At 33.6% G+C, this 21484-nt stretch overlaps 3 protein-coding genes and 1 long non-coding RNA gene across 4 annotated transcripts; 2 read left to right on the top strand and 2 right to left on the bottom strand.

The window, feature by feature from the left end:
• Nucleotides 1–88: 88 nt before the first annotated feature.
• On the bottom strand, nt 89–3894 carry LOC106370643 (exocyst complex component EXO70B1-like). Its single transcript, XM_048742366.1, has one exon. It carries the CDS (start codon nt 2722–2724, stop codon nt 796–798), a length of 1929 nt encoding a protein of 642 aa, XP_048598323.1. The 5' UTR covers nt 2725–3894; the 3' UTR covers nt 89–795.
• A 245-nt stretch (nt 3895–4139) lies between these two features.
• Nucleotides 4140–6719, top strand: LOC106372394 (serine/threonine-protein kinase PBS1). Its single transcript, XM_013812599.3, has 5 exons — nt 4140–4513; nt 4831–5033; nt 5191–5380; nt 5621–6012; nt 6082–6719. Exons 1-5 carry the CDS (start codon nt 4390–4392, stop codon nt 6538–6540), a joined length of 1368 nt encoding a protein of 455 aa, XP_013668053.1. The 5' UTR covers nt 4140–4389; the 3' UTR covers nt 6541–6719.
• Nucleotides 6720–7720: 1001 nt separating this feature from the next.
• On the bottom strand, nt 7721–10036 carry LOC106370644 (bidirectional sugar transporter SWEET15-like). Its single transcript, XM_013810641.3, has 6 exons — nt 9774–10036; nt 9129–9165; nt 8806–9016; nt 8560–8724; nt 8348–8467; nt 7721–8259 (listed from the first exon to the last, which is right to left on the bottom strand). Exons 1-6 carry the CDS (start codon nt 10006–10008, stop codon nt 7948–7950), a joined length of 1080 nt encoding a protein of 359 aa, XP_013666095.1. The 5' UTR covers nt 10009–10036; the 3' UTR covers nt 7721–7947.
• Nucleotides 10037–18680: 8644 nt separating this feature from the next.
• Nucleotides 18681–21013, top strand: LOC125579057. Its single transcript, XR_007316992.1, has 2 exons — nt 18681–20452; nt 20708–21013. It is a non-coding gene; the product is annotated as an uncharacterized LOC125579057 (long non-coding RNA).
• Nucleotides 21014–21484: the final 471 nt, after the last annotated feature.

Here is a 21484-nt window from a genome sequence, read left to right as displayed (position 1 = left end):
TCTGGTGTTACAATGTGAAAGCACCCATGAAGAAGAGATTTACTTTGTGTCCTTTACGTAAAAAACTCTCAAGAATTTGTAATTCTTTTTACTTATACAGATCTAAACCAAGAGATTAAGATCCAAAACCTCAATTATTTCTTTACATGTGGTTTGTTTTCTGTACTTCTTTGAAATAAAGCCAGCTATCAATAATACATCCTTGTCTTCATTGATAAAAGGGTTGTATTGCTTTCTTGTGATCATGCATTAGGTTACTGATAAAGCTAGGTTTGCATACATATTTTGCTTCTATTAATGTCTGAAGCTTGTGGGTTGTGTATGGCGTCAATAAAGCCAAGTTTGTATAACATCAATAAAAAATCGTTATATATAATTGCTATAAAGAAACCTCTTAACACATCTTCAAATTAGTATTACCACAAGATCAACTTATCACGAATCAAATCATCTTTTAAACACACACACAAATATTCAAATGCATTTTGAAGACAGCTTCGTGTCTTAACACCTGTAACTCGAGTTAAATAACTCTCAAATATTTTAACAAAGAATTCTTAAGTACTCTTTTTATTGAGTTCTAAACAAGTTTCAGCCACAACCTATTAGGACAGGAAGTTGAAACATAACAACTTATAAAAGAAAAAAAGAAAGCAAAAAAATTTCATGGTAGTCTCAGATCGAGAATGGTTCTATAAACATGAACTTAAGGAAAAATAATCATAGAAGGATTGATGAAAAAAAAAGAGTAAGAAGCAGAAGTAACCATATCATTTGTCATACTCTCATAGTTTTTTAAGTCCTCTTCCGTCCCATAGAAGCTGGATTCCCATCAAACAAGTCATCAATAACAGACTCGATATCTTCAGGCTGATACTTAACATACTTATCCGTATGCCTCCCCGAATCAATATGCTGCTTATACCTCCCAAAGAAAGACCTATAAGCCGGAATCACCAACGCCGCGATCGAAACCCTTAGCTCCGACTGCATCTGCTCATCATTCACAATCCACGTGCTCTGCGTCTTGTGAATCTCATCGAACATGTTATTAAAAATCTTGAACCTCTCTTTCAAAGCCGTCTTCGATATTTTCCCGTTCACCTGCAACCCTTCTTGATTCATACATTGCAACACTTTCCCCCAAGTCTCTCTCTGGTAGCTCTTGTGGTACTGTCTGAGCTCCGTCGATCTTTTCCTCGTCCATGCTTGTCCCATCAAGTCTCTTATCTCTATAGAGCCTTTGATCTTCTGAAGAATGTATCTCCCGTTGTTCATTAGGAAGATAGATCGCAGCGACGGGTCTCTGTACAGTCCTGACTTAACTTCTAGGTTAGCGTCGAGCAGTTCCATCACTCTGATCATTTGTCTAGCGAAAGCTGACGTTTTGTACTCCTCGTCGTCTTCTCGTTGGTGTCTTTCCGGTTCGGGTTCGGTTTCGTCTGTCTCCGCCTTCTCGTAGTGTTGGAACACTTGGTTTAGAGTGTCTTTGTACTCGCATGCGTATTTTAGGTAGTTCATCGTGTAACGTGTTAGTGGATGAACGGCTCCGCTTGGAACAGGTGTTCTTCCGATATCGGTTTTGATAGAGTTCTCTAGCTCTCCGAATATAGTCACTGCCGCTTCTCCTAGCCTCGTCTGAGATAATTTAATCTCTTGGATCAGATCAGAGTCAGATTCTTCAACGGCTGGGATCAACTCTCTTAACGTTTCGTACATGTCAAGGAACTTGAAAAGCTTCTCTGAGGATCGTTTCGTGAGGACCACGGCACCTGAGAAATCTAGGAACCGGATTGTTACTGCGGAGACAAGGCCCGTGAAGAGTCCTTTGCGGAGCGAAGCGTGGTCTTGTTCCGGGAAGACGGTTCTGCAGAGAGAAAGCTCTCCGGGGAAAAGCACGGAGGAGCACCGGCGGACGATTGAGATCCACGAAGCGATTTCTCCCTGGAGAGACTCCCAGGGGATTCTCTGCACGTCGTCCACGTTGATCCCTTCGAATCGGATCTCGCTCAGCTCCTCCTTGAACGCGTGGCGTCTCGACGTTTCGTACGACATGCAGCACTCTGTTTCGTACCCCGCGGAGATCATGGCTCCGGCGATTTTCTTCAGCGTGGGTATTGATTCCGGTGGAATATCCGGGAACGTTTCTTCCTCTTGTGGTGGATTATTATCATCGGATTCATCGTGTTTGTTGTGTTCGTCTCCGTTCTTCTTCTTGTTATCTTTGGAGCGATCTAGAAGGTGACGAAACTCTTCGTCGAGAAGCGATACGGCACGGTGTTGAACCGAACTCGCCCGGTTTAGCCACGAAGAAACCGGGGTTGAATCTAGATTAAGCTCTCTCAGTCTGATAACCGAAATCGAAATACGGTTAACGGCGTTGATGAAAGCAGAGTCCTCTGTTTCGTCCCGTCCAAGGCCTGAAGATTCCATCTTCGAGACCAATGAATCGACCGTCTCCGGGAAAGGCTCCACGGCTGGAGGAATCTCTTGTAACGGATCTGTGGAGGAGGAAAGTGATTGGATGAAATCGTCCACAGCTTCCATCACCTGGGGAAGGCTGAGCTGGGAAGATTCTGATTCAGGCGTTGTCGCCGTCTCCGTCGGGTTGTTGTTTTGCGATTGGTGTTCTGATTCATCGGGATGATTTGTGTTCTCGAGATCGTTGGATTTGTGAGGAATAGTTTCCGATGATTCTGTTGCGTGATCTACAGGTTTCTCCATTACGCCGGGAAAAAAATTTAAACCCTATCTAACTGAATTTTTTTCTTTTTTTCTGTTATTATTTTTTTGTCTTTTTGGGGGAAATTAAGAGGGAGGAAAATGGGAAGAGTGTGAGGATTAGCCTTTCTTAATCCATTATTAGAGTTTTTTATTCTCTCTTTAATGATACTAATTATGATTTTTCATCTGTGTTTTAATTTTATCTTATTCTTTTTTGGGTATATATTCACCTAATTTCCGAGGTCCTTTTGTGGGTATCCATCGTCTGTTGACCTTGAGGTCGAAAGGTTATGCGTCTCACGATCTCTTTGTGTCTTTTTCATGTTTGTATCAAACTCAACCTGATTGAACTAAACTTCTCTTTTTTTTTTGGAACACACCTGATTAAACTAAACATATGATGATTTAATGTTAGCAGATTAGTATTAGTATATTTGGGCCTTGTCTTCACTGATTAACATAGTGTATTTCAGGGCCAGGCCTTACTCCTCTAAACCCTAAAACTAGAAAAATGAGGCCCTTGTTCTGCAATTTAGCCAATATTTTTCAACTTCCAACTCAGTTCATCGCCATGATTATCATTTATCAGACAATAATAGTATGTTTTACAAAAGTGGACCCAAACACTTAATACGAGACTTAAAGCCCATACTTATCATCGATATACTGACTTTTGTATTGACAAAGATAACAAAAAGACTCATGTATGCAATGGTTAGGAACTTTTGCAATTTGGCCATTTGACTCGCAGATCAACAAACATCAATTCAATCATGGACGAAACGTGTGAGAGCAAGTGTTATATCGCAGCTAAAAAGTAGCCCAGTAAAAAGTTGTTTTTTTTTTTTTGTGAAACCAAGGATTATATTAAACTTAACTGATGATTACAAGTAGAGCGCTCATTGCCAGAGAGTGAAACTCACTTGTTACATAAATGAACATTAAAGCATTAAAAGGATAGGTTAATCGGTTTGAATCATAAATAAAAACCGGAAGCTTCTTTAAAAGGGCTTCTAAGGTGATCGACTGCAAATCGATCTGATCTTCTGCCAATATAGGCGAATGAAGAAAATGTGTAGCTCGTGATGCTTGTACAGCTGAGCGTTGAAAGACTTTTTATCACTTTGGTTTAGAAGAAACAATTCTGAGAGTGAAAGCAATATTTCAATTGACCCAAACAAATCATTGTAATTAGAAAATTTAATATACTTTGTTGGACTAAAAAAAGAAGTTTTAATTTGATTGAATAGACAAAACGAAAAGAGGTTTACTTGCTTAAATGGAAGACAATCTCCGTCAACGAGAAGAAAAAAAAAGATGAGCAAGGAGAAGGATTTTACTGAGTTCAGACAACGCGTCAACGTTAATTTTACAAATGGTAAAAACAGTTGTGTGAACACTCGTGGACGAGACAAAAACAAACTGCTTCATCTTCTCTCTCTCTCCTTTCTCTCTCTGTAAACACACATTCGTTTTTTTGTTTTTAATTTTACAGTTCGAATCTGAACAAAAGTTCGATACTTTGGAATCTCAATTCCCCTCCTTTCTTTCCGGGTACAGCTAAAGTTTCTCGATTTTTCGGTTTCTCTCAATAGGATTCAAAAAGGGTATTTTTTTGCAAGTTTTTGATTACTATTCCTTTCCTAAATTGAGTGGAGGAGGGAGATGGGTTGTTTCTCATGTTTCGATTCGAGTGACGATGAGAAGCTGAATCCAGTGGACGAATCCAAGTCTCAGAAACAATCACAACCGACACTCTCCAATAATAACATCTCTGGACTACCTTCAGGTCTTTTTTTCATTGAATCTCTTATGGTTTCATGCTCCCAAGATCTGTTCATATGTTCCTGTTTAGGCTAACCTCACTTGATCTCATCACCTGTGTATTATTATTATAACAACTTGGCTAGAGAGGAAGGAGAATAATGATCCTTTGCTTCAATATCACTTAGTTTTGATCTGATTGGCAAAGTTTCTGCCTTGGCAATGAATAGGATTAAGATCATTACTGAATCAAGATCAGGATCTTACATTTGTTTACTTGTGGTGGTTTTTGTTTTTTTTCTTGGGATTAGTAGATTTGATGTGGTGTTGGTGATGTTGCAGGTGGGGAGAAGCTTAGCTCGAAGAGCAATGGAGGGTCAAGAAGGGAGCTGCTTCTTCCAAGGGATGGGCTTAGTCAAATTTCTGCTCATACGTTTTCTTTCCACGAGGTCGCTGCTGCAACTATGAACTTTCATCCTGATACTTTCTTAGGCGAAGGTGGGTTCGGACGTGTCTACAAAGGAAGGCTTGACAGCACCGGTCAGGTAGCTATATATACTTGAGTGTGAAAAGATGTGTGACTTGTTATATATGTTGTTATGAATCTTGCATACTTGGTCAACACTTACTATATTTATGTTTAGTGTTACTAATCAGTTGGTATTGTACCTCTGATATCTTTTTTTTCTTCATCTTTGTCAGGTTGTTGCTGTTAAACAACTGGACAGGAATGGTCTACAAGGCAACAGAGAGTTTCTGGTAGAGGTTCTCATGCTCAGCCTTCTTCATCATCCCAACTTAGTCAACCTTATTGGCTACTGTGCTGATGGTGATCAACGCCTCTTGGTCTACGAGTTTATGCCCTTAGGCTCATTAGAAGATCACCTCCACGGTAAATCTCCAGAAACTCTTTGTGATCTTAGTCAAGTATCAACTCAATGACTCCTCATGATCCCAGTCAATGTCAACTCTATATTTAGCAGTTTTTTTCATTCATTTGTTTATTTATAATTACCTATAAACAATACATGTAAACTCAAGTTGAGAAGTAGTAGTTGCTGGTCTTTTGGCAGCCTCTAACAAATAAACTTAATTATATTCTAACCTTTCTATTTTTTGTCCTCTGCTTCAGATCTTCCACCGGATAAGGAAGCCTTAGATTGGAACATGAGAATGAAGATAGCCGCTGGTGCCGCAAAAGGTCTGGAGTTTCTACACGACAAGGCAAACCCTCCGGTTATCTATAGAGATTTCAAGTCATCAAACATTTTACTAGACGAGGGTTTCCACCCAAAGCTTTCTGATTTTGGACTTGCTAAACTCGGACCAACAGGAGATAAATCTCATGTCTCCACCAGAGTCATGGGCACTTACGGATACTGTGCTCCCGAGTACGCAATGACCGGACAGTTAACAGTCAAATCAGATGTCTACAGCTTTGGTGTGGTGTTCCTCGAGCTCATTACTGGTCGAAAGGCGATAGATACTGACATGCCTCATGGAGAGCAGAATCTAGTAGCTTGGGTAAATAAACTCATCTTCCACTTATTTGTTACATTCACTTTCTCATTGAGAGCTTTTTGGTGTTAACAGGCTCGCCCATTGTTCAACGACAGGAGGAAGTTTATAAAACTGGCGGATCCTAGGTTAAAAGGGAGGTTTCCAACTCGTGCATTGTACCAAGCATTAGCTGTGGCTTCAATGTGTATCCAAGAGCAGGCGGCTACACGTCCGCTTATAGCAGATGTGGTGACTGCGCTCTCGTATCTTGCGAACCAAGCTTATGATCCAAACAAGGATGATAGTAGGAGAAACCGAGATGAAAAGGGAGGGAGGTTGATAACAAGGAATGATGAAGGAGGTGGGTCTGGAAGTAAATTTGATCTAGAAGGTTCGGAGAAGGAAGATTCTCCTAGAGAGACGACTAGGATCTTGAACAGAGACATTAACAGGGAGCGTGCGGTTGCAGAGGCTAAAATGTGGGGAGAGAGTTTGAGGGAGAAACGAAGACAGAGTGAGCAAGGGACTTCAGAGAGCAACAGTACCGGTTAGAACCGGTTTTGGGTCTGACTTGACCCCTTTTTGTTTCTTATATTTACTCATTTATTCTGAAAACATAGAAAGAAAAAAAAGACATTGTGACAAAGAGTTGATGTACATTATATATGTGATGTTACAATATTGGCCAAACTGGGACTTTTTTTTTTAATAAACCAAACTCTAATTGAAGATTCTGGAGAGTTTGATGATGATGTTCATGTAAGTTTCTGTTAGTCTTTTCTTATTCTTGATTTTTGACAGATTGTCTTGTGATGTGTCACATGTGGCGGGTTTTGACATTTGATGGATGATTGAATTGCAAAGATCCAAGAATCAAGATTAGTGTGTTTCTATAGACTCTCTTCTTCTGTGGTCTGGGCAATGTCCACACTAGCGTAGTTTCGGACAACGTGGGTCACATGCCCTCGCAATCTGACAATTATTTTAAGGATAGTTATCGTGATTGTAAGAGTATGGTTGGTCTTAAGTTTCTGCCGGGGACATTTTTTAACTTTTTGACAGTGAACCATTCTTGAAATAGATTTCTTGTTTTCCAAATTGTGTTTTTCTTTTTCTCTGAATCTATGATCTCTAAATATTCGGAGGATCTATCCTTGACTCCAAAATTCTTGCGTTCAGATTCTTTAAGCAATACCATAAATAAAGGAAAAAACCAGTCAGCTAAGTATTAATCAAATGAAATTACTTAAAATAATTTAATCATATAATACTAAATTAGTTGTACGTTACAACAAAAGAATATTGCATACGCATCCTACTTTAAGTGAGAGTACAGAGACTGATCGTCACTTGTTGAGTTATTGATGATGTAATTCAGCTTGCCATTCTACAAAACGTTACATAAATTACATTTCTTTTTGGAACACTATTACATGATTTAGCTAGCAGACAACATTTATTGAAATACTGGAACGTATAAATAAATATTAATATAAATAGTTAAACATTAGAGCTTCTTAAATCTATTTGATTATTTTCAAAATAGTTATACATAAAGTGCTAAAACCAACTGAGGTTCATATTTAAACTTGAAATAATCTTAATATTTAGTTGGATTGTTTATATATATATATACTGAACTGAGCTTAGCTTAGCTAATAAATATGCAGTTCATGTAAGAGCACTATACTGTAGTTTTTATTTCTTTTTTCTGGAACACATAAGAGCACTATAGTTATAAATTACAAAGATAATATATTCACTTTAAAAGATAAAACTTTATAACATAGAACTTAATGCAAGTACATTGATAATACTAAATAAGGTAGGAAACAAAAATGGAACCAAACCACCGATCGATACAGTTTCTTCCTTCGGCCGGCCGAGAGCCAAGGCCCACGAGAAAGAGAAAGGGTGAGAGAGAAATATTTTGCTTCTTGTTGAAATACATTTGACACATCAGACAGATTCATGACGGGCAGTTTCCACGTGGCACTTTCCGTCATCAGTTGCCGGCTCCTTCTCTTTAGTAACTTTGGATGGATCTTTATGTTGAACCGCGTCAGAGAATGGGTCCACTGGTTCAGTCACATTGACGTCAATTGGGTGTACTTCTGACACACCTAACGGACTCATCACGACAACACTCTTAAGTTGCTGGTCTGATGGATTCATCTTTTTCTCAGTATCTAATTTCTCCCCCGGATTTCTGTAAATTCCGTACAAAAGCATTTGTACCATCCCTAGTATGAATCCCACCACGTTTGGAATCTACAATATCAGTAAAAAACAAATCTCGGTAACTTATTCTACCTTTTATTTTACCAAAATATGAAAATATAGGAATATAGACGCTTACAGCTATGCATATGTCATGAAGGAATAAGCCATAAGCAAACCACATAACGGCGCTTATGGTGAGGAAGAAAGAAAGCGTGAAGGGCATGAATTCAACACTCTTTGTCTTTATCACACGCGCCTTTTACAACAGAAAAAAGGTTTAAACATTACTTTAGCTCAAAATTTACTGAAGTATATATGTGTATTTAATAAAGCAAAACGTTTAGTTACCACGATCATTAGAGGGGCCGCGAAAACAGAAACAGAAATAGCAACGCAAATCCAGCCGAGGACAGAGACTTGGAGGCTAGGTCTTTTAACCGCGAAATGTGTAACCATTAGAATCAACGAGAAGAAAGCAACGTTTATCGTTAAGAACAACTTCATGGCCGCGATCTACAATGCATAAGAGAGAGAACTTTTAGAACCACCATTTTAAAATTTAAAAGAGAGGATCGGGAAGATTAAGTAAGTTACCCTTTTGTCCTTGGTAGCGTAAGTGAAGAACATGGCGATGTAGATAGTCTCCACAACGCAGCCAAAAGAGTTGATGGTAATTAAGAGAAAAGCGTCTTGCTTAATCAATGCGTAACAGAGCCATAGCATGCAGCTAAATAGCGACACTTGGTACGGTAGAGACTGGAAACTTTCCGTCGATTTTTTCTTGTAAATTCTATAAAAAGTTGGCCTGCAAATTTTTCACAAATAATTTTATTAGCTAATCATCATCAAATATTTATTTTCTATGGATAACCATCTAAATCCTCATTGAATAATAAAAAAAAATGGTATGTACTTACACTGGAGCGAGGAATACGAGGAAGGATATTGCGTTTCCTGAAATTTCGTGAAAAAATAAACAATAAAAAATGAGTTGATTGTAGAATTAAAAGGCATCTAGTTCTGCGGAGACACAAGTAAATGAATCAACCCGACATCTTTAACCAAACTCAACGAGGAATAAATTGCTGCATCAACCGCACTACACGTACATAGTGTCTGGACAACAATACGTGAAGATTTGAATTTGCAAAGCTTTCGTACTGGTTTATTTTTTGGTAGTTTGGGATTCTAGTTTTTATAAATGAAGAAAATTCTAGAAACAAAGTGAGAATATATATTGCAATGGAATTTATTTGTCTAGTTTACGTCTTATACTAATACAATGGAAAATATAGTTTTTTCTTTTTTGAGCAATGAAAAATATAGTTTACAATATATTTGATAATAGAACTTTAGATACGGAGCTGGAACAAATATGATTTGATTGTTGTTGCAAAATCGTTATTATATATAAATATAGCCGTTCTTATAACTGATACAACTAGTTAAAAGTTAAAACATATATTAACAAGTTGAAAACATAAGAGAACGACAAGAGAACAGCTAGCTGCGGAACAACCTAGCTAGGATTGAGCTTTGTGGATATATTAATAAAGCATTACCTAAGATGCCAAAGACGATAGCGAGCAAATGGTGGTTGATCATGACGCCCATTTTCTGAAGATATCGAGAAGAAGCTTTTCCTGTACAGAGACTTTCTAGAGGGCTCAGTTTTTTTGAAACCCTAAAGCTTTCAATCTCTCTCGCTCTATTCTCTTTCTCTAAGATGCTTCTTTTTATTTCATGGAGGAAACTGATGAGCCTCAGGTGGTTTATATATAGCTCCAAAATAACCATTATAGTCAAAATGAGTTATGTAAAGTGTGTAACGTGTTGGTGTAATAAAAAACAAAAGAAAAATAACAATCGAAAGGGGGAAACGAACTCAGCCTGGTTGCATGACAAGTGGAGAAACTAGTAGGTAGCGTTCCATTTTTTCATTCACTAAACTCGACTTTGTTTTGCCCACTCGCATCTCCCACGAGCGTGGCTTACGTTACATTCCACAATTTCATTTTCTTTTCTTCACGCCTTCTTCTTAAACTAGCTTTCAAAAATCAGATTAATACCATAGCAAGCTTCTACTTTATAGACTAGATGAATCACATGGTGACCAAAAGTCTACCAACATCAACCTACATAGTGGAGAACATCACTTGATTTCAATGCGATTTGCATATATTCTTTTCATATTATTGTTTTTCTTCACATATATATGATTTGGACGATCCAGAATATCCCACCTATCTATTTGATGACCGCAATAAATATATAGACTTAGTTCACAATAATATCCTCCATGATAAATCATAGGATAATTAATGTCAATTTTGCTTACAATGACATTAACTGTTTTGTTTGTACTATCTTTATCTAAATAGATGACGCATATAGGTTTAGTGTGAATTGGTATTTGTAAAGGAGACTAGGTGAAAATAAACATTAAGGATATGTAACAGCTTGAAATTTGTAGGTGAAGACTAGGTTTAGACCAAGGCAGATTAAAGTTAAAAAGCATCGATACGAAAAAACTGGACGCCGTTTTTTTCAACTTATAATGTTTTCAATGATTAATGAAAGTAGAAAGAAAAAAGCAAAAACAAAAAAAATCATTCACATATTTTTTTTTTGTAACTGAGGCTCAATCATTCACATCTCCTGATCAGATTCCTCTTCGTTTAGAAGTACACGTTTATTTGCCTTGCGGTAAAAGAAAAAGATAAATCATGCATGATTAAGGTAATGACAGAGATCGATGCGTTACTAGAGAGGCGTAACTAACAATATAGCATGGTAAGAAAAATCTTGTGCAAATCACGTGACCTATGGAAACTCTTCTACTGATAGCTGTTTCTTTAGAGTTTGTAGAGACACACAAGAGCTATATACCACGTTAATGAATGCTGAGTAGGCACACTCTTTCTCTTCTCTATGCCTTCGTGTCTTTGGTATATTTTCTGTTTCTGCTGTTCTTCTCCTGTTTTAATCCCCATTTTCAGGAACCCCATCGTTTTTATATTTAATTTATTTCAGTTTAAGGTAACAATTATTCTTTTTGTTGATTTCTATTTTTGTATAAATTCCCTAACGTTTTTATATTATTTAATACTGGTTAATGTCTACTGTAGTAGTATCCACAAGTATCCAGAGACTGGTTGAGTACATATTTTATTCGTTCGTTTGTTTCAATATCGATGATGAAAGGAATCAGAATAATTTGGAAAAGTTTGAGAAAATACGAAAGAATTCTCCATTTTTCGAGGGCAAGTTAAAACAGATACTATTAAAAGTAGGAAGAAATGGACAAAAGAGTTGTGACGTGGTAGGCGAATGATAACAATGATCATGGTTTGTTAAATCCTTCTTGTTTTTATGCGTTACTTGTTTCTATTTTCTCTCTATTTATTTTTATTTGGCACCAATTTTTTTTTTAAAGATGAGAGGTGCCACTTTTATGGTTCTCCTCGACCTTGAATTTTGCATCTCTAGTATTAAATTTCTTTCTTTTAAAGAAATTCTTTTATTTTTTGGTGCCTAATATGTTCTTGGTTCACGTATGTGTTCATATGCTGCTCTTTTCATATTAAGAAAACACAATTCTTGCTATCTCATTCCCCTAACTTCTTTGTACTGTTTATTTTTTAAAATATACGACACACAAACTTGAAGGTTAAATGACATATAAAGAATATTTATCATTCCAATAAAATAGGTTTCTCCAAATGCGATTATGATTGTTTTCCTTATTATATACGTGAATTTTCTTGGTATAGTATCTTACTATAGAAAACTATATATACGTGTTCGACCACAGAATAACACATGACATCAATACAAATAACATTATTTGCATTTAGTGCCGGTCCAACATTTTTAGATGTCATAAACAAACTTTTCACAATTTATTTTTATATTTTTTTCCTAATATCATATGTATATATATAATATAAAATATCACATTTTTCTTAAAATAATTCTACTCTATTTAATAATATTAAATATAATTTTATAAAGTTAATTGTATAGCAATATTTTTTAATATTATCACCAACATTTTGATTATAATCAATCATAATTTACTAAATCCTTTTGCTAATACAAAATTTCACATTTAAAAATAATATTTTACTTATATTTTATAAAAGTTTTACTTATAATTTTTAATTTTTACTTATTTTATATAACTCTATTAAAATTTATATGTAAACATAATTTGTGTTTATTTGATTATAATAATAATATTATTCGTGAAAACATCAGTATTGTTTATATAACTTTTATTATAAATATATTGTGCCTTTTAATACTATATGCCATAAGCAATTACTTGTGTAGCTTGTTCTCTGGGACGACTCTGAATTTGTATGTGTCAAGTAACAAACAAAATTCATCCATATAAAAGCTCCAGTTTTTAAATTTGCATTTCATTGCTATATCCATAGATTTATTAATCGAAAATCAGAAATAGAAACAAACCAATAGAAATTTCTAGAATGAATTTTTGCTCACTTGGCAGAACTAACCCAAAAATAACAAAAAGCAGTACAATAGAAATGATCGACTGATCAAACCTCAATAATTCAAGAACATAGGTGACCCACAGATTGATAAATGATATATGCAAATTAATCTGTATATGTTGCTACCACATAAAGGAAAAATGACAAACATGTGGGTGGAATTAGACCTCCTCCCCTATCCAATCGTTATCTGATTTCAATCGGTTCCTACGAATCTAGCTTTATTCACACATACATTTATATAGCTTTTAACGACCGATACCTATTTTTGATTAATTTGTTAGTGAACCAAATGTTTACCAAATATATATTACTATGTTACTTTGATCGCTCTATTGAACATATATTAATCAGAATAACAGAAGTTTGTTGTACTAGTATTAATCAGGAATATATGCTTCACGGAGATAAGCCAATAGTATTCATTGCTTCACTGAGTACTATGTAAAAGCCACATGAGTACTAAAGTACTATGTATACGTCGGGTGGATATAGTCTAACAGAGTACTATTATCTACCGAGGCATTAACTAGTTGCATACGCGGGAGTCTAAATCGCACTTTTATCATACGTTTTTTAATGAAATTTCAAATTTATCATCTTTTAGATAAGGTAACATTTACAGAAGAATGATATGATTAATTTGCTATGCTTTCCTAAGTATAAAGAAATTTAGGGAACTAAGGGGAAAAAATCAAGTCTCGTGGTATGATGAAACCATCGCTGAAGAAAGCCTGAAAACTTGTGTCTGGCCTTGTTCTTAAGAGAGAATATTCAGTTTCGCATCGCCTTGTCGATGGTTGCATGCATAGCATTTGTTATCATCCAACTCGTGATGTTGTCTAGCATTCGTTCACGCCATATATGGTAGATAGTTGTCTGGAAGAGCATCTTGATGAGGATGAACCAAGGCTGCTGAAGCGATAGCTTTGTATGTAATTCAGTGTTAGGCTCCAGTCCGGGTCGATTTGAGAACCGAGAAGCCGATTAGCCAGATTATGCCGCACTGTGAAGGAGTAAGGACAAACAAAAAGAAAATGGTCCCTTGTCTTATCCCTATTTTTCACTGATAGCCATGTGATGAATGAATATTGAGGAACTCCCTGAGTGAACCACACAACCTTACTCCACAATACTTTTATCATACGTTAACTAAAGTAAAAAACAAAGACAATGCATCTATAGAATTTTTTTTTCTTTTTAAAGAATGGGGTTATATCAACTATTATTCAAACGTATATATATGAAGCCAGTTAGGACTATAAACAAAGTTTTTAAGCGTCAAATTTCATAATAATTTTAAGAACGTTAACTCCAAAAAAAGCTAAATTGGTACAGTGGGGTTTTTACCTTATATATATATATATATATATATATATGTGTGTGTGTGTGTGTTTAGAATTGAGGGATTTAAATAATATTTTATAAATTTGCTAAAAGATTTAAATTACTTTGGGCCGACACTTTACATATATAACCAAAGTACTATATACTGTTTACGACAGAAAAAAAGGAATCCACATATTACTTACGTGTATTAAGAAAGGTGTTTTCTAGTGAAATTCCAAATTTCCAATCATTCATATACGTAAACAAACACGTTCGAGAAAGAGAATTCTGAAATGTTAAAAAACTTGTGAAGTGTGAGTCACATAATTTTTAGTACGCGTTGTAAGACAAATTTGCATGTAAGAAGCATGTACAGTTGCCGTTTACGATATTAGTTTCTCAGTCACCAAACAATATATGTTGATGAAAATTTACAAACTTGGCCGATGATGTTACTGGAACGTATGTCTATGGTCCAGTGAATTAATTAAGGGGGAATGAAAGTAAATGACCCGGAAAGTTTTGAAAAGGGAGTAAATCTAACGGAAAGTTTTTATACTCGATCCGTTTCATTCAACTAGATGTTTTAGAAAAAAAATTATTTCACAAAAATAGACCTTTTGTATTTTTTATGAAAAATTTTGATTTTCAAAAAAGTAATTTACTTTATTGAATTACTATTTGTTAAAAATTATTAAAAACTAAAAATAACATAAAACGATACATTTATTATAATAATTTAATATGTTTTTTTAATATTTGTGAAAATACTAAAAAGTTTATTTTTGTAAAATAGAGGAAATATTATTTTTGAAACTAAATCTAATGGAAAGTTGGTAATGACTAAGATCGGTTCGATCTCCCAAACCTCCTTTTTGTAGTTTTCAACGTTTTCATCAATTATAATCATCACATCTCACTAATTGACCCAATGGGCATTTTATTTCCCAAGTATTTGAAATCCAAAATTTTAATATTCAAGTATTGCTCGTACAGAATTATTCCCCAACTAATAATTGACTGCACAAAAATTGGAAATGAAATAGTCAACCGTTAACTGATAGACGAAAAATAACGGTTTCCTTCAACTTTTTAACGATTGAATATTTGAATCATAATTTTGCGCACTCAAAAGATTAGTTGGAAAATAAATATGCGCATATAGTATTTGAGTAGTTAATTTGCCGATTGAAAATACTTGAGGAATTAAAAACTCACTTTTTATATTCTTTATAAGATTGAAAGTAACGAACCTTAATTTTCTTTAAGAAAAACATAATTAAAAATATTTTCAAGTTAAATAAAATTATTATACTAGATATTTACTTTTCTGAAAGTGATTGTTGAGTTTATACAATGACATATAAAACAATACAAAATAATTATAGTTACATCGGATTGTTGATGTATTTCATGTTTATAAAGTCATTTTAGATCATTTATAAAATAATTCCTAGTTAAAAAATCGCAATTTGAAACAATTTATAAGATACTTAATACTAGAAAAATATATTCTTAGTTTTTAAAAGCATATAAAATGATATAAGATACATTTGCACTGTATTTTTAATTTACAATATATAATTGTCTATAGTAGTTTATATAATTGTCTAAAGTATAGATTCAATGTACAAAATATGAATGTATAAGCCATACGAAATCATCCATAAGTGATTTTATAAACATGAAGTACATCAACACTGTGATGCAATCATGCAACTATTGTTATTTGTATTATTTTATTTGTCATTGTAAAAATTAAAAAAAAAAAAAAAAGGTAAAAATTTAATATATTAACTATATCTTACTTGAGAATATTTTAAATTATGACTTAAAAAGATTTTTCCTTTTAATTGCTCTATTTTCAATCAGAAAATTAAATACTTAAATATTATATGCGCATATTTATTCTTCAACTAATCACTGAATGCGCATAATTATGATTCAAATATTCAACCGTTAAAAAATTAACAAAACGTTATTTTTCCATCCATCAGTTAATGGTTAACTATTTAGTTCCCAATTTTGCGCAATCAACTACTAATTAGAGAATAATTCTGCGCGAGCAATACTTGAGTATTAAAACTGCCGATTTCAAATACTTGGGGGAATAAAATACCTATTTTCCCCATTCTCATCTGGTATTTGATAACGACCTTTAATGGAAATCATCCTTTTTATAGATTTATTATATATATAAGAAAATAACCACAAATTATAGTTACCAAACTTGAATTGATGAAAATATGTGATTGCAAACATTTGGTTGTCGAAAACAAGTAAACAAATACGTGATAATTATAACCGGATTGAACCTTAAGTAAAATAATGAGAAATTGTTTAATAGGTAGTATACTAATGAGAAATTATAACTGAATTAATTGGCCGGATATAATTTTTCAAAAATATTTTATTCAAAAATACTGTAATATTTGAGTTTACAATTTAACGATTATTTTTTAGAGTTTAGTATTAGGATAGAATTAAGTTTATAAACTTTAATAAATAATTTAAATAATTATAAATGATGTAGAAGGGTTCTAGTCGTTTCACAAATTTAGAATATTTATGAAAATAATCATTCTTTCAAAGTAAATTTGAAAGTTACTATCCGATTTTTGGTGAAAGATTTTTGGTAAAATTAGAATTTCCCAATATTAATCATATATACTCTCTGGTTTATTAAAGAATCGATGTTTTGGAGAAGTAAATCCAATGGTAAAAATCCAAGTTACACTGCAAAACAATTTGGGTTTATATAATAGCTTATTTCTAACTAAGAATGTTTTGTGTAAATCTTAATATATACCGATCGATCTACATTGAACATATTTGAGGTATCTAGCTAGAGTTATTCTTTTCACAGATAATGATGACTTGAAACCGTTTTCTCTTAGTAATTTGCATGAAAAAACTGAATTTTCTGAAAGTATGAATTCATAGTCCAATCATATGGCATTGCTTTTGACGTATTCATTCAGCCTTTGGCACGTCTCTTTTATGTCGTATATTGGGTTTCGGCGATATTGTCCATGCCTGCATGCATGCACCAGATCTTTTGATTCCCATTGGATATATCCGCTACTTTTAGAGAGTGTATCGGCAAACACTTGAGGATTTTTTGTATGCAGCTATTAATTTTGGGGACAGTGGAGAGTGGAGACAGTGGAGTTTCTAGTAATCATTTTGTAAGATCCCATTTTGAATGGAAATCATATCGACCAAGTAAAAAATATATATATACTCCTAAAACTAGAAACATCTCATTCCAGTTACCCCATCTCTATGCTTGATGTACTCCGTATTTACCTATATATGGAGATGGCGGTGTTTCATGCTCGAGTTAAATATTGATTTGACTATACAGAAACAAAAATAATGACTCATCGTTTGAAGGGCTCAATAAACGTGGGGTTCTTGGAATTTCATTAGAACTTGATACATATGTTTCATACACAACGAAATGTTGTCAAGTGGTCAGAAGCTTCCACACGTACCCATATAATTATTGATTTATTGTCTTCTGGATACACCTCAAACTAGAAACATCTCATTCCAGTTACCCCATCTCTATGCAATATCTTTGCTGTTACAATAAATTTCACTCCTTCGCTTTGTATATATTTAAATTATGGAAGAAAAACGTGTTTACTTTCTGTAAACGGTACTTCTTGTTAAGTATTACAAATTTCCATGAACAAAATTATGAATTAGTGAAAACTATTGTATTACAAAAAGGTTACGTTGCTTGTTGATATTAAAGGATTTGTAGTTGTGAACGGTCATATGCTTAAGGAATACGTATGGTATGGTGGAGATATGGAAGAAAGCACCCGAAAATACAATTTGAAGATTGATGCATTGAACGTGTTTACACATTTCATGTATTCCTTTTCAAGTAAAGGCAAAGTGAGATTTGGCATTTTATACTTTTATATATGTGACGTGGCGATATTTATTCTTATTTTGTTTGTTTTTATTGGACAACATGTTTGTTTTCTTCGCTTTCATACTAATTAATTGCTGTGTTCAATTCAATCCCGCATACGAACTAATGAGCTGCATCATCATATATTTTTGTAATCATCAGTTACTAATGCGTACTGAATTAGTCAATATCTTTATAATCATAGAAACTTCCTAGCTAATCCTTTTCCACTTAATATCCTAATTTCTGCAACGAAAGATTGGTTCCATTTTCTACAATTTTATAATTGTCATTAATATTGACTTTCCTGTCAGAATTAATCGATCTCTTATTCAACTAATGAGAACTAGTCTTAACGTGTGATTTTCCATCAGCTTATACATTCACATGTTTTTTCTTTATTCCAAAGTGTCATTAATTAACTTTAACGTATCACAAAACAAATTTTAGTTAGCCATGCAAGAATGATACTATCATCTTCGACGTGCTCAATCACAAAATTCTGAGCGTACAATTAAATGAATGATTGGCGTGTCGATAAGGCAAAGATTATGGGACAAAACCTAACCCCGGATGATATGGACCACATAAAACTTTATATTTATCAATTCAAATTGTTAAGAAATGATGAGGTGGCTGATGCCTGCTGTGTTTTGCGCAATCAGGTGTTATCTGATTTTATTTTTGAGATAGAATGTGTTTACGATCGAATTGAGAAAAAAAATTTCGCCCAAACATCTCAAAAGCAAGAAAGATTTGTTCTTAACATTATAGTTATTGTCTGGAAAAATGTACTAATAACTTAGGAGTTAGGACCACCCTATATACTGGATTAGGGACACGGCATCGTGATTAATTAATACTACATCTGTTCCTGAAACTAAGATTTTCTATATTTATTTTGTGTTCCAAAATTATAGATTTTCTAAAGTTTTAAGGTACTTTTAGTAGTTAATGTTGAAAAGTTGTATAATTTTAATAAACATTAATTAAAAATATTTGAATTGATTGAATACTATTGGTTAATATTTATTAAAAATGTATAGTAAAATAAATAATAAATTCAATTGTAAATATTTATTATATTTTTAATATGCGTAAATATTCCAGAAAATCTTTCTTTTATAAACATAGAAAGTAGTTAGTTACACACAAACAGAATTGTATTAATTAAATACAGCTTGGGCAAGTCGCACTTAATGGACATAAATATAATTAAAGCTTCTGCGCGTTTGTAACCTAGGTTAAAAAGCTAAAAAGAAATCAGAAGATATCAAACTGCCAAACAAATAAGTCATAGCTAAGGTTATGTATTATCTGTTTTACTCTCTGTTCCTGAAAGTAGAATTTTCTAGATTTATTTTTTGTTCCAAAATAATAGATTTTCTAAAATTTTAAGATATTTTTATTAGTTAATGTTAAAAAGTTGTATACTGTTAAGAAACATTAATTGAAAATATTTGAATTAGTTGAATATTATTGGTTGATATTTATTAGAAAATATATAGTAAAATAAATAATAAATTCAATTATAAAAAAATTAATCGTCTCCTTAATATGCGTGAATACTATAAAAAATTATTCTTTTGGGAACACATAGAGTAAAATATACTAGATCTTGATCCGCGCCACCGCGCGGATGTTGGATTTAACTGCGTTCAATGTAAATTTATAAACCAAATTGATTTTTATAAAATGTCCATTTATATTTTTATGTTTTGCAAAATATATTTAGAGCAGAATATATTATATTATAATATAAATGTTTGATAATATTTTTTTTTTGTACGTAATATTATCTATACTATACTAAAAGGAACTAATAAAGCCTTCTAAAGCTGTCCACGTCACTTATTAAATTTAGCCAATCAGAACATTTCAATTAAAACTTTGGCTTTTGTTTCTAATGTGCCTATATTAAGTAAAAAATGCCCAAATCAATACAGAAATAATTAAACCCAACAACAGTGGGCCAAGAGAGTGTCATTAGCCCAGTTTGAAAAAAAAAAGCAATTAGCCCAATTCGAAAAAGAGCTTCCAATCCTACTATGGATCCGCGCAGTCTCTTCTCCTCCCCTACTTCGTCTTCCCCGCTCGAAACTTCTCGGCTGAGTTCTCATCGATTCACTTTCACACATTCAATTCTCGACTCCACTTCGATCAATCAATTTGATCTTTATGATTTCGTTTCGGCTCCCTCCTTTCCTCCTTCTTTATATACTGTTCTTCTTCCTGTGTTCAAATCAAAACCCTAGAACCACTCAAACCTCGATCCATGGCGATGAAATCAAATGGGAAGTCCATTGTCTCCTTCAATCACGATGAAAAACTCATGTTCTTCAAAGATGTCTCACTGGGTCACCACGAAGCTCAGTTGCGATTCCGGCTCATCCATTTCTGAGAGGCTTGGAACCCAGTGAAGAAGACGATTATTCGCCTGGAGATGATGCTCATCGACGAACAGGTACAGCAGTTGGATACCACTATGCTTAGATAAGTTAGAAGAATCTCTAAGGAGAAGCTTTAGCTATTTATATCATCTCTTAACGTATTCATATATATATTAGTTCACAAAGTCAGTTACTTTTTTCACTAAACTACTTTAAGAAGGACACTCTGTGATTAATTGATGTTTATGTTTTGTTTTGTTAAATGTTCCCACTTTTTGATTCAAGACGTTCTTTGGTTACTTATATTGGTTTTGCTTATGTTATTGCAGGGAACTGTAATTTATAAACTCAACAACTTTGGAGGAAACATCCAAAAGCCATGTGGATTCTGCAGAGGGGAGTAAAAGGAGTTGTTACAGTGCTGAGATAGAGAATGCTAAGCGCTCCAAGTGTGGGAATTAGAGCTTGCGTAAGCGTTCTCAAAGCTTGCAAGGTTCATTGCAGTTTAAGTGTTTGTTTTCAGATTTATTATAGACTCATGATTTTCTTTCAGTTTCTGCTTTCCAGAGTTTATTTCACTTGCCAAAATTTTTACTACTTTGAATGATTACGAGTTAATGATCATGTGTTATGCACTCTGCTTAGTTAATTATTTAGAACTTTGAAATGATGGAAGAAATTTGAACTGAACTAAAATCTAAATAGATGGAAGATAGTTCCATCTCGATATTCTTTTGGTATTTTTTGAAAAAAAAGTTTTAAAATACATTTAGAAAATATAAAAGATAGATTGGTGGTCAATAGCTGCTAGAAAAGTGTGTGTCCACAAAATACAATGCCTTATTAAAAAAAGAAGTAATGTCATTTCAAATAATTGCATCTAACGCCTGAGAAATTGAACATGCGTTAACATGAACTTTTTCCATAAAAAGAAGGAAGAAAATCTAAGCACAAGAAATTGGATTGTAGTCTGATTTCGTATGGTAGCATCAAAATAAAGTATATAAATCTTTTTAGTTAGAGGTTAATTTATTCAAAAAAATACACAATGAGGCATTTGGAAATTGGGTTCAACAATTTCTTGATCTAGAACAAAAATAATAGCA

This window comes from Brassica napus, chromosome A10, assembly GCF_020379485.1.
Source record: "Brassica napus cultivar Da-Ae chromosome A10, Da-Ae, whole genome shotgun sequence".
NCBI lineage: Eukaryota > Viridiplantae > Streptophyta > Magnoliopsida > Brassicales > Brassicaceae > Brassica > Brassica napus.
This window is presented reverse-complemented; position numbering and strand designations above follow the sequence as displayed.

Excerpts from the sequence above, each read along its gene's own strand:
- LOC106370643 (XM_048742366.1), bottom strand. The coding sequence starts at position 2,724 with ATGGAGAAACCTGTAGATCACGCAACAGAATCATCGGAAACTATTCCT.
- LOC106372394 (XM_013812599.3), top strand. The coding sequence starts at position 4,390 with ATGGGTTGTTTCTCATGTTTCGATTCGAGTGACGATGAGAAGCTGAAT. Across the intron at positions 5,034-5,190 it reads GGCTTGACAGCACCGGTCAG|GTTGTTGCTGTTAAACAACT; the intron begins GTAGCTATATAT and ends CATCTTTGTCAG. Across the intron at positions 5,381-5,620 it reads ATTAGAAGATCACCTCCACG|ATCTTCCACCGGATAAGGAA; the intron begins GTAAATCTCCAG and ends CCTCTGCTTCAG.
- LOC106370644 (XM_013810641.3), bottom strand. The coding sequence starts at position 10,008 with ATGGTTATTTTGGAGCTATATATAAACCACCTGAGGCTCATCAGTTTC. Across the intron at positions 9,017-9,128 it reads CTCGTATTCCTCGCTCCAGT|GCCAACTTTTTATAGAATTT; the intron begins GTAAGTACATAC and ends AAAAATTTGCAG. Across the intron at positions 8,468-8,559 it reads CGGCCCCTCTAATGATCGTG|GCGCGTGTGATAAAGACAAA; the intron begins GTAACTAAACGT and ends CTGTTGTAAAAG.